Genomic DNA, 12,053 nt, shown 5'->3' on the forward strand with positions numbered 1-12,053 from the left:
GTTAGGATTAGGTTAGGGTTAGGTTAGGGTGTAGTAGCTTGCTGCAGCGCGGTGTGGTAGCGCGCCCCTCGGATTGTGTAGGACAAATGTCACGCTACTCGAATTTAATTACCAATGGAACTCTTTGCAAGGGATCAATTTTTTGTTTACCTTGAAGTGTCCGTACAAATTTTCGCAAAGTTGTTCACATGGATTCGCACTGTTAGCACATTCGTTGATGTCCACACAAGTCCGTCCGTCACCTGCATTTAGGGCTACTCGCTACTGTTTACAGAAGAAACTGGACTTCCGCTTTTTTATTAATTTCGGAGCCCGGAGCAAAAAGCCTGAATCCGTCCCTACAGTTGCACTTGTATCCGCCGAATGTGTTCAAGCAAGTGTGATGACAAGGGTTTCCTGTTGCGCATTCATCAATGTCTTTTCAAAGTTTCAAAATAAGTAAGAATCCTTTCCGTTTTTGGAAATGATGGATGGGTCAATCTAGGACCCAGGTCATTATCAAAAGAGTAATCCCAGGTATCAAGTAAAAGTGGGCCATAAGGGGTCTTACTTTGAACATGTTGATCGATGGATGCTTAGGACTTAGTAACTTAGTTAATTAAGGAAATTCAAAAGAGCGTCTCGATCATCGTTTTTGAAACTTGTCTTCGCAATCTCCTGTTCTGAAATTGAGTCTGGTACCAACCGAGCAAGCGCAAAAATAGCTCCCAAGAGTGTTTGTACAGGTCTGTCCTCTCATACAGTTGTGGCCGTATCTGCATTCGTCAATATCCACACATTCTCCTCTTGAATTTTACATACATTTATGAACCCCAAGCTCTCCAAACCTGATCATTTTAAACCCGCTCCCGCATCGGGTCAAAGAAGAAAGAATCAATTCTGTGTCATTATTGGTTTCATTCAGAGCTACTGCGATTGCGAAATGTATCGTAAACCTACAGTTTACATTTTCAGGCTGTTTGAATGGCAGATTTTTCAAACCTTTGTATTGAAAACAATTTCATCCTTTACAGCGAAAATTTTCTTCGAAGCATGATTTAGGGCGTCTCTTCAGATTTCTTCAGGGTCTCTACAATCGAGGCTGTTTAAACAAAAATTGGCCTTGTGAGTTGGCCCGTGGTGAGTTCTATAAGTAGGACAACACGAACAGAAAGAGAAGTAGTGGAAGAAGAACTCAGCGAGCTCGAAGAGAGAGGAGTACGCTCGGCTCGCCACAGGGGGGCGTCCCAGTTGGCGCAAGTTCAACAGCATCACAGCATTAATTAACACAAGCTCAGTCCCTTCTAATCCCCATTTCCGATGCAAATTAATATTTTCACAATACAAAATACTAGGATTAGACCGAGACAAAGGGCGTGTTTATTAGTTTATAACCGGAAGTGGGGTACTAGAAGTCAATTAATCAATTTAAGAAATATGAAAGAAAATATTAATTTTTGAATTATTGAAATTTTTATTGAAAGAAAGATCGAAGCAGAAACTTTTATTTGTGAAATTCAATTTTGTCGCGCAAGTTCTTTAATTTCCTTCTAATCTAAAAGCGGGCTCTGATTTGCAAGGGAGAAAAAAATTCAGTAAATTCTGAGCCCTGAAATATGATGGAAAAATCGGGTCGCGGAAGGCGTAAACAAGAGGGTTAGCCACAGTTCGCCAGTAAGTCCAAGTTTTTAGCAACCATAAATAATCGTCAGCGTAACTCCATAGAGCAGGGACACAGACTGAGAAGCAAAGGAGAAGATAATAAGGGCTGAAAACGTTTAGGGCCTTATCCTACTGAAGAAACTTACCCATGAAATGAAAGAAAGCTAACGATGTTTATGATCATCGTTCTGATCATACTTCCAGTGCTCGTCAGTCCATTTTGCTTTTGAAAGCTTGTTCCAACAATTGCATTTGAAAATGATGTAACTCTGAAAATACATTTACTCCCTTCCACTTCTCAGAAATATCAACCGAGAACAAACACTCATCACAGAGCTTCTTCTCCACATAAATGAGTTCTCAGGATGCAAATAAGTGAAGTTCGGGATGTTCGAATTGTTATTTTCATTGCAAGTGATGCAATCGCGGGTTCTGTCGTTCCACTTTCCTGACATTCTTCGCGATTCTGACTCCGAAAGCAGCGAGTTTCTTAATTTTTGTTAGACGTCTTTGGTCATTTTCTACCTTCTGTTCAAAACCAATCTGCTTCTTTGACTATCTGCCGACTTTCTTTTTGCAAGAAAAAGCTTTGCGGCCCGAAGAGCTCTTGAAGATTCTGGCGTTTCAAAAGTATGATATGAATGCCGTCGATCATGAATCAAATCAGGAATACGAGTTATCGAGTAATCGTTTTTCTCTTGCAGTCGGATATCCGGAAGGCTAAATGATTGAGATTACGGAGAAAAGAAAATCAAAAAGCACCTTCTGATCATTTCGCCTGAATCAGGGCCCCTGTTGCTTGATACAGAAAACCAGGAAGTGCGACTTGCTCTCCGATTTCTTCCTTGAAGCGATGAAATGTAAGAGTCGGAGGATTTTATGCTCAGAATAATTGAAGAGTAGCTCCAAATGATCACCACCAGCGGTATGAAAAAGTAGACAAAAGAGGTACTACGCTGGATGAAAGAAAGAAGGCTAAGTTGAAATCAACGAGGAGAATTCAAATATTTCTTCATCCTTTCCTGATTCGATTAAATTGAGACGAATGAAGTGCTTTCAAGCTGCAAATTTTTTCATCAGAACTAAGCTCGAGAATATATAATATGAGGCCACTGAGGACCGGCGCAAGAACCCATAAAATCGCCAAAAGCACTTTCACCAGCGTCGCAGTCCGATTAACACGATATCGAATCGGCGAGTAAATTGACAAGCCTCGGTCGACACTGATCAGCGTAAGACAAGCAGTAGAAATGAAATTCAAGGAACTGTCCGCAATCCCCCAAGTTAAGCAACACCACGAGTCCATTGGGAATGCCGATTCGAGGAAAAAATACGAAGAAATGGGCAGCAAAAGCGTTGAAATCAGTAAATCAGCAGCTGAAAAAAGGGATCTTAGGGGCTAAGCTGATTTTCTTACCAGCTAGTGAGAGGATTATGAAGTTTCCGGGGTCATAACTCAGTTGATAACACTTTTTGCGGCTAGAAAAGATCATTGCCAGAGAAAAAATCGAATAATTTCTAGCGCTGCCCATAGATATCCAAAGATAACCAGCGAGTTCTCTATGATGCTTGCAAGTGAGACCAAGCTATTGCCAACTGTTCCTATGTGAAAAATCGCAGAGTCTGTTACGTTATTCATTCTTTTTTCCTTGTTTTACTGGAGACAAAGAAGAATCGACCGAGCGAAGACGGAGGCCGAGAAGAGGAAGGAGATAATCGTCGTGGATCGGATTTAAACGGGGTGAGACTCGATATTTGCTTCCATTTACCAAAATATAATATATATCTTTAATTTCTCTACTGTATATCTACTATACGAGTTTAATACTCGTCTCAAGAAGATTTGGCACTTGGAAACAACGAATAGAAAATAAGAAAGATTTATTCTTAGAAAACATATTTTACAAAAAAATAAAAGAGCTTGTTTTGAGGTGAATGAAAAGTGGCAGCTTTTTAGATCTTTGGTGCAACACGGAACTCTTCTTCGAGACCTTTTCCTTTCTTTCGGCCGATCCAAGATCCGCAAGGGAATGTCCAGGAGCTAGAAATGAGTTGATTTGAGGCAATTTCAGCGTTTTCTTACTTTGAAGGAGTGGAAATAATGACATTTTTTGGCTTCCAATCAGCATTGCGCCCCTTGTCGTCATGTTCGAGTTTGATTCTAGAGCAGAATTATGAATGATTGAATTGAGAAAAGACCTTACTTTTCTAATTCACCGAGGTCGAGGCAGTTGATCTCAAAGTTGTCAGTATTGCCCCTTTCAAAGAGATCTCTCCATCTTTGCTGCAGAGGCATTTTTCCAGAGTCGCCGAGGGAACCATAGACTGTCAGTTTGACATTTGCGTCCGTGCCTGCTTTCCTTTCATCACAGGTTGAGACTGCCACGCTGTAGGTGATATTCTGCCGATTTCTTTGTTTCGCTTAATATTTTTCAATCATTCATGTTCAATTATTCTAAATTACCGATTCCGTCTTCAAGTGAGACAGTAGCAGTGACGCCATTTCTGTCCACCCAGTTATCCACAATCGCCAAGTACTTATTGCCACCAAATACCGCCTCAACAGTTGAAATATATGTCTTCTCAGCTCTTGAGCCGTCTAAGCTGATCGCAATTTCTTGTAATTCGCCGACGCCTTTACTCGTTTCGGGGTCGAAGCGACGGGATTCACCTTTTTTTAGACCAAGCGGATTTCGCAGACGCATTTCTGTCGAACCAGTTGATCCCATCAATTTCAGCTAAAAATATGATCATTGTTGTTGAAATAAAACGGAGTGTACCTTGAGCGACTCAGATGTTCCGGCATTTTTGACATCAGCGCAAGAAATGGTGAAATTGTATTCAGTCTTCTGATTGTCTCCAGCACCACCTGTCATATTTGTTGGAACCAGCTCACGGACAATTTGCCGATCTCCTTCGCTCTTTGCCAGCCACTGTCCGCATGGGAAGAACCACTCTTTCTCTCCTGCTTTCACTCGTACGTGTTCCAAGTGCCAGCCGGACTTGAATCCCTTGTTATCGTGCTGGATTCTGAGCGTGGCGAGCTCTCCAAGGTCAGGTTTATTGACGAATTTAAAGATATCGGTCTGGTTACGCTCAAATGGATCCTCGTTGTTGCCATTTTCTAGCGCCCAGACACCAGAGGTACCTGAAAACAATCAATAAAGGTGACATAAATTTGATTTACCGTTTTGGCCAGTAATTTCACAGATAACATTCGCATCAGTTCCACAACCAAAAAGATCAGAAGTCTTCACTTCGATTTCATAGTCAAGAAATTTCGCAGAACCGCGAGGCATGAGCTGAACAGTTTGTCCGCCCTCAGTTCTTTCGGTTCCATTGAAGACGTAGATTTTTCCCGAGTCTTTGTTTCTAACTTCAATCTTTTCACAGAACCAACTGACTTTTTTCTCTCTTCTTCCGAAAAGTCCACCGCCTTCAACAGCATCAGTCGATACCTTTGCTGTCACCATTTTTATCGGCTCGATGTCCTCAAGATCAATGTCGAAAATATCCCTTCCAGCTCGGGAGAATGATTCTTCTGATCGCTCAAGTTTGACATCAGCAAGCGTTTTGCTCTCGCCAGTAAATGTCAAGTAAACATCACCTTATTCTGTTCAGAAATATTTTTAATTGATAAGAAAAGAATGATTGATGTAATTAATTATTCATTATTTTACGTCATCTTATTTCTGAACTGAGCCTTCATCAAGACCTGCCCCATCTTCATCAGCCGTCATAACTGTAACTTCATAGGCCGTTTTTGCAGTGCCTTCTTCGATTGGCAGCGCATCTTCAGCATTGAAAACTCTATTGAGAAGACCGTCTCCTTCCGTCTTGCAATACCAGTTGTTCACTTTGAAGAAGTACGTCTTTGCCTTGAGAGGAAGATGAACCTCTAGGAGTTCGACGAACCAGCTCTCGTCTAAGTTCCTGACTCCAAGTTCAACTTTTGTAAGTTCTCCAACATCCATGTTTTCGAATGCCCAAGAGTCGACCGAGTCTTTTACGAATTTGTCCTGTCCGGTTGGGATTGGAAGATTGATTCGTTTCGTTGCCTTTTCATTGTCAACCGATGATGTTGTTGATGATCGACGACGATCACGTGTTGGCTCGTATTCCAGGACATCGTCAGATTTGCCATAGAAGCGAATGTATGCATCTGGCTCACTAGAATAGAATAATTTTATGTGGATAACTATCTTTACTCACGTTGTAGAAGATGCTCCAGGAATAGAGCCTGTTTTGATTCTCACTTCATACTTAGTAGCTGGTCCCTCAAAGTCGCCCTTTCCAATCGATCTTCCGGAGCTGGTAGACATTGCTGACATTGTCGATTTCGATGTCATCTTTTCCGGATCATAGCCCTTGATATACAGAGTTCTTGAAATCTTCTTGTCCTTGAGCCATTTTTCTGCTGGGAAAACGGCTGGTTCGTTTTCTCCATCAGAAATTTCCACGCTTCCGAGGAACCAGTCCGAGCCCAAGATTCCACTGTTGTCATGGCGAATGACCATTTTGAAGACTTGCCCTAAATCTGGCGTTGTTACTGTGAAGGTATCGAGCTGTCCACGCTCGAATTTGTTTCTGTTCTCGGATTCGAGAAGCGGGAATTCAGGAGATTCACCGTTTTCGCCAAGAAGTTTGATGAAAACATTCGAATTGGTTCCGGCTCCCATTTTGTCGCCAGTAAACACCTTGATTGTGTAAGTCTTGTTTTCAATCAACGTCCCTCCTGCGAGCAGATCGAGTTCAATTCGCTTATCCAACTCGTCGGACGCCAGCCATCTGTTGGCGCTAAAGACCGTCTCCTCCGACCCAGACGCGATATCTTTGACGTCTTTCATCGTCCTTACGACGACTTTGTCCAGATGCCAGCCCGATTTAAATCCGTTATCATCGTGGCCGATTCTTAATTTTTCAATAGGACCTACATTTGTTAATTCAAATGTGAATATATCGCAGTTGCCGGCTTCGAATCGCTGTCTTCTTTCGAACTTATCCGGGCATAAGAAAATCTTGTCTGATGAAGATCCGTCTTCGCCGAAAAGCTGAACGTAGACATTTGCATTTGTTCCGCTTCCTCTGTTGTCTGTGGTGTAAACGCTGAACTCGTAAGGAATCTTTGGCACAACTATTTCTGTATCACCATCATCTGGGTACAAATCTCGCTCGATGAGTTGATCCTCTTCATCTTTTGCAAACCATCGTCCAACTGGGAAACGCCAGGCTTTTCCCTCGCCAGGGCATTCAATTTCGACGTAAGAAACGTACCAGCCTGATTTGAAACCTGCATTGTCGTGCCCAAGTCTGATCTTTTTCAAATCGCCGAGGTTTATCGCTTCCACAGAGAATTGATCAAGTTGATCGCGTTCCCATTTATTTCTGTTATTACTCGTCTTGAGCTGGATTTTTCCAGAGTCGTCTTCTTCACCGAAGAGTTGAATGTAGACATTGGCGTCGGTTCCAGCACCTCTTCTGTCGCCGGTTTTGATTGAAATATTGTACGTATCGACGGCGGCTTTTTGCTCGAGAGCGATGGAATTTCGGCCTTTGTTCTGCCACTGAGAAATGGGAATGGGGATCAAGCTTCGTTCGACTTGACCATCATCTTCATCAACTGCTAGCCATCGTTTGCACGGGAATGCCATCTGCTCCGACATTCCTGGCCCAGATACTTTCACGTGATCGACGTACCAACCTGCCTTGAAGCCGGAGTTATCATGACGGATCCTGAGAGATGTCAATTCGCCCAGCTCGGCTGCTTTGATTGTGAAGGTATCCGTCTGATTTCGTTCAAACTTGTTGAGATTCTCCGACGAAGTCAGTGGTCGTTCGCCAGTGTCGCCATTTTCACCCGTCAGCGTGATGAAAACATTCGCATTTGTTCCACAACCCCGCTCATCACCAGTGACGACTTCGATTTTGTACTCAACTTCGTTTATGTCTCCAACTGGATTGCCTGACTCGTCGGTGGGCAAAAGCTCTCTGACAATTTGCTTGTCATCCTTTTTCTTATCAAACCACTTGTCACAAACAAAAATGGTCTTTTCAACCTCTCCTTTGCCATTTTTCGTCGAAATGACTACCCGGTCGAGATTCCACGCTGAACCAACTTTTGAATCATCATGTCCGATTCTGATCTTTTGGATTTTTCCCACATCTACGTCTTCTATTTTGAACTGGTCGACTTTGCCCCGCTCAAAGTTGTCAGATCTGTCGTTGAGGATTTTTTCTTCTGTTTTGCTCTCTTCTCCGTAGATTTGAATGAAAACATTGGCATCTGTGCCCGCAAATCGGACGTCACCAGTTGTTACCTCGATTTGGTAAGGAATAGTTCCGTCTCTGTTTGCTGTTTCTGTTGGAGCCAATTCTCGCCAGGTTTCACCATCATCTTCGTCAGAAGCAAACCAGCGATTGACCGTGAAAACGTATGCTTTTCCTATTTCTGGCACTTCCAGCTCAAGGTATTCAACATGCCAGCCATCTTTCAAGCCTCGGGCGTCGTGCCCAAGTAAGATTTTGGTAACATCACCGACATTTGGCGCTTCCATGTGGAAAATGTCAACTTGGCCGCGCTCAAATTTATCTCGGATTCGATTTTCGTTGAGCTTCAATGGCATTAATTCTGTTGTTCCATCCTCGCCGTAGATTTTTAAAGAGACGTTTGCATTTGTCCCTGAATTCAAAATATCAGAGGTTTTAACGCGGACTGTGTAGCGAGTCGTGTGGAGCATTTCATTGCCGTCGAGGTAGAGATCTCGGAAGAGCTTTCCATCTTCTTTTCGCTGGTCTAGCCAACGGCCGCAGATGAATTCTTGGCTCACTCCACTGGCAATATCAACCACTTCTACCGAGTCGCAGAACCAACCAGCGTTTCCGCCCCAGTTATCGTGCCCAATTTGCACGTGATTTATCTCCTGAAGATCGACAGCTTGAAGGATGAATTCATCAGTGTTTTTCCTCTCGAACTTATTTCGATTCTGAGATTTTTCTAGGGCTCTTTTTCCAGAATCGCCAAGGCCGTAGAGAATCACGTAGACATTTGCATCTGTACCAGCTCCAAAAACATCTCCAGTTTTGACGATGACTTTGTAATCTTTCAATTCTCCCGGCTTTTTCACCTTCTGTCCCGTTGCTGGGAGCTCTCGTACGATTTGCCCATCATCTTCATCAGTAGCAAGCCATCTGTCACAGAAGAATTCATAAACTTCGTCCGTATTTGCTTTCGAAAGCTCGACGCGATCAAGATGCCAACCAGCCATCGGCCTCGACCCGTCATGCCAGACGCGGATTTTGTAAAGCTGATCAAAGTCTGGCGGAAGATCCAAAGTGAAACGATCCATCTGACCTTTTTCAAAGTTGTCTGTTTGATTGTCCAGTGGAATTTCATCCGAACGATTTCCTTGAACATCGTAGACTTGGACGAAAACATTGGCGTTGGTTCCAGCGCCGCGAACTTCCGAAGTCCAGAATTTCGCTACGTAACCGTGCCCTTCTCCAAGATATCGCCGCTTGGACTTGGTCTCCATTAGTTTTCTCTGAGAAGAATTGGTTTTGCTTTGCTCGAGCCATTCGCCGCAATCAAAGGTTTGTTCCAACCCAGTAGTGTTTGAATAAATCACCACTTTGTCCAAGAACCAGCCGGGGCCGCGACCAGAGTTGTCATGCCCAACATGAATGTACTTAATCGGTGAGAAGTTGTCCGCCATTTCGAGATTATTGTGATCGACATCTTTCCTCTCCCACTTTCCTTGAAGCTCAACTCGACCAGAATCTTCTCCTGCTTCGGAAAACAGCTGAACCCAGACATTTGCGTCCGTTCCAGCGTTACGCTCGTCGCCAGTGTAAATAGAGACTTTATGGATGTAAATGTCTTCTCTGCCGCCAAGTTGAAACTCCCGCTCGATTTTTCCATCATCTTCTGACTTGGCAAACCAGCGCTGGCAAATGAACTCGTAAGGTTTTCCCTCGACCTCGATCTCCACTTTTTCCAGATACCATCCAGGCTTTGGTCCTTTATTATTGTGCCCGATTCTGATCTTCTCCGGGATTCCCACAGACGGAAGTTTGAGCAAGAAAGTGTCAGTTTTGCCCCGTTCAAAATTATTCTCCATTCTATTGTCGAGATATTTCTTTCCAGTATCGCCCATGTCGCCAAATACAGTCAGATAAACATCTGCATCTGTTCCGGCTCCTCGGAAATCACCAGTTGTTATTTTAATCGAGTAATTGGTCAGTTGAGCTTTTTGAGAAGGATCGGATGTTCCAACCAGATCTCGGAACATTCCTTCCTTGTCATTCAGCCAAGATCCACAGTAAAAGTACTGTTTGTCATTCGGCCTGATTTGGTTTGTCACAACAAGTCGTTCGAGGAACCAGTCTGATCCGCGACCCCTGCCGTCTTGCTCGATTCGGACCTTTTTGATGCCTCCAACATCTACACCAGGAATGACAAACACATCCGATTGCCCGCGCTCGAAGGTATCGACAGTTTTTGAAATAAGAGGACATTTCTCCGTCTGCCCGCGTTTTCCATAAAGCGTTATGAAAACATTCGCATCAGTTCCAGCACCAACCCTGTCTCCTGTAATGACTACGACTTCATACTTCGTCTTTTGCAGCTTTTTCCCGCGAACGGCCTGTATTTCTCGCGAAATCTGACAATCCCCGCGGTAAAGTGAAAGCCACTTTTCACAATTGAAAAGGTAAGTTTCCGGCGAATCTTCAGGTGTTACCGCTATTGATTTCAAAAACCAAGAAGCGGATTCTTCGTACCCATCGTGTTCAATCACAATTTTTCCAAGACCCCGACGTTTTTAAAATGCATGGAAAAAGTATGAGCAGAGCCGCGGGAAAACTTGAACGGACACAAGTCTGGATCTTGTTGCCCGTTGCCAGAGATTTTGTAAATTCGTTGCTTCTTCGATTGTCCTTTGGAGCCGATCAGGGTCAAATAAACGCGAGCTTCAGTTCCGGCGCCTTTCATGTCGCCAGTTTCAACTCTGACTTTGTATTTGATCTGGCCGCGGACTTTCTTGCCCTTTTTGTTCGTCAGACCAAATTTTTTCTTATAGAAATCGACCATGTGTTTGTCGTTCATGGTGTCATATCCTTTTATTCCACTTGAAGCGGGTCTAAGTGGCTGGAGACCGTATCCACCTCCACCGCCAAAGCCGCCTCGATTTCCTCCTTCTCCAAGGAGAGGATTTGGCTTTGGTTTCTTTGACGGAGCACTAATAGGTCGAGGAGTCGGTCGCTTAGGCGTTTGACATTGAACGTCTTTCAAATCGAGCGCTGGCGGCGGAGTTGGTTCTGGCCTCGGGCGTGGCTGCGGCTGATGGGTTTGTGTGAAACTATCTCGCCCTGTATTTGTCCCGGAGGAATTGTGAGTGATCTGCTGAATTCGTTTTGGAACGGCTTGATCCCGTCTTGTAAGAATTCGCTCCTGCGCTCCAGGAGGCGGGGACGATCCCAAAGCCGCGCTTCCATCGGAATCGTCCCGTGATTTCTCGGTGGCTGAATTCCTGGCTGCAGAACCATCGTCATCACTGGCGAGGAGTTCATATAGAAAGGGTTTCTATTTCGCTCCCGGCCCCACATCTTCTTATTTTCTTCGTTTTCGATCTCTTTTAAAGTATTCTCTTATCGGTTTTCAGTTTTCTATAATAAAAAATGTCATCAGAAGATTCTTTTTTTTTTATTTTTCGTCTGCTGTGGATAACGGAATTATTGTGGACTCAATGACGTGACGACCAGTTGCCATGTCTACCTGCGGCCCAACAAAGAGAAATGTACGACTAACTGCGACCTGTTTACAATGGCGATTTTTCTGATAATAATAAATACGAATTTTCGATAAATTCCTTTGAATCGCTCTTCAGTAACATTTTTTTCAACAATATTCATTTGAAAGTCATAATTTTCAACCAAAAGATGAACATTGATAAGCCCCCGTCTCTCAGCCAAGAGCTTCATCTAAGAAATCTTTCTAGATATTTCATTTCGATGAGATCCTCGATGTTTTGGCAGGATTTCACCCCTAAAACTTAAAAACTTATATTTTATTTTTTACTTATTCGATTTTGCTGGAGTAGAGAAATGGCTGGTAAAAAGAGGGGCAGACCATCGAAGAAGGACAAGGGTAAGTCTGGTGCTAAATGAAAATTTAAGCCAATGAAATTTTGTCATTTTGAAAATTATATTCAGAAGCAGAAAAACTTAACAAGGAGCTGAACAGTCTTCCTCGTGTCAAGATGATCAAAGAGAGACACAAGCTTGATACTGAGAACAATGTTCAGGAACGGGTCAATTTTTTGATAATCAATCGGAATTTCCGTTTTGTCCTCTTGAAATCAAGAAAGACTCACTAGCTTGGTTGATCCTAAATAAGTTCCCCGAGCCATCAACAA

General features: G+C 43.4%; 1 protein-coding gene and 1 long non-coding RNA gene across 2 annotated transcripts; one reads left to right on the forward strand and one right to left on the reverse strand.

Annotated features, from left to right (window-relative positions):
• Positions 1 to 3,513: 3,513 nt before the first annotated feature.
• On the reverse strand, positions 3,514 to 11,362 carry LOC145696993 (lipoxygenase homology domain-containing protein 1-like). Its single transcript, XM_081774130.1, is given in 9 exon segments — positions 3,514 to 3,682; positions 3,725 to 3,802; positions 3,846 to 4,062; positions 4,106 to 4,379; positions 4,422 to 4,789; positions 4,829 to 5,248; positions 5,345 to 5,811; positions 5,854 to 10,450; positions 10,453 to 11,362. Coding segments are annotated over 9 exon segments (6,801 nt in total). The 5' UTR covers positions 10,745 to 11,362; the 3' UTR covers positions 3,514 to 3,594.
• Positions 11,363 to 11,555: 193 nt separating this feature from the next.
• LOC145699529 (uncharacterized) lies at positions 11,556 to 12,027 on the forward strand. Its single transcript, XR_014134036.1, has 2 exons — positions 11,556 to 11,785; positions 11,851 to 12,027. It is a non-coding gene; the product is annotated as an uncharacterized LOC145699529 (long non-coding RNA).
• Positions 12,028 to 12,053: the final 26 nt, after the last annotated feature.

Source organism: Oikopleura dioica, chromosome 2 (genome assembly GCF_907165135.1).
Source record: "Oikopleura dioica chromosome 2, OKI2018_I68_1.0, whole genome shotgun sequence".
Classification (NCBI taxonomy): domain Eukaryota; kingdom Metazoa; phylum Chordata; class Appendicularia; order Copelata; family Oikopleuridae; genus Oikopleura; species Oikopleura dioica.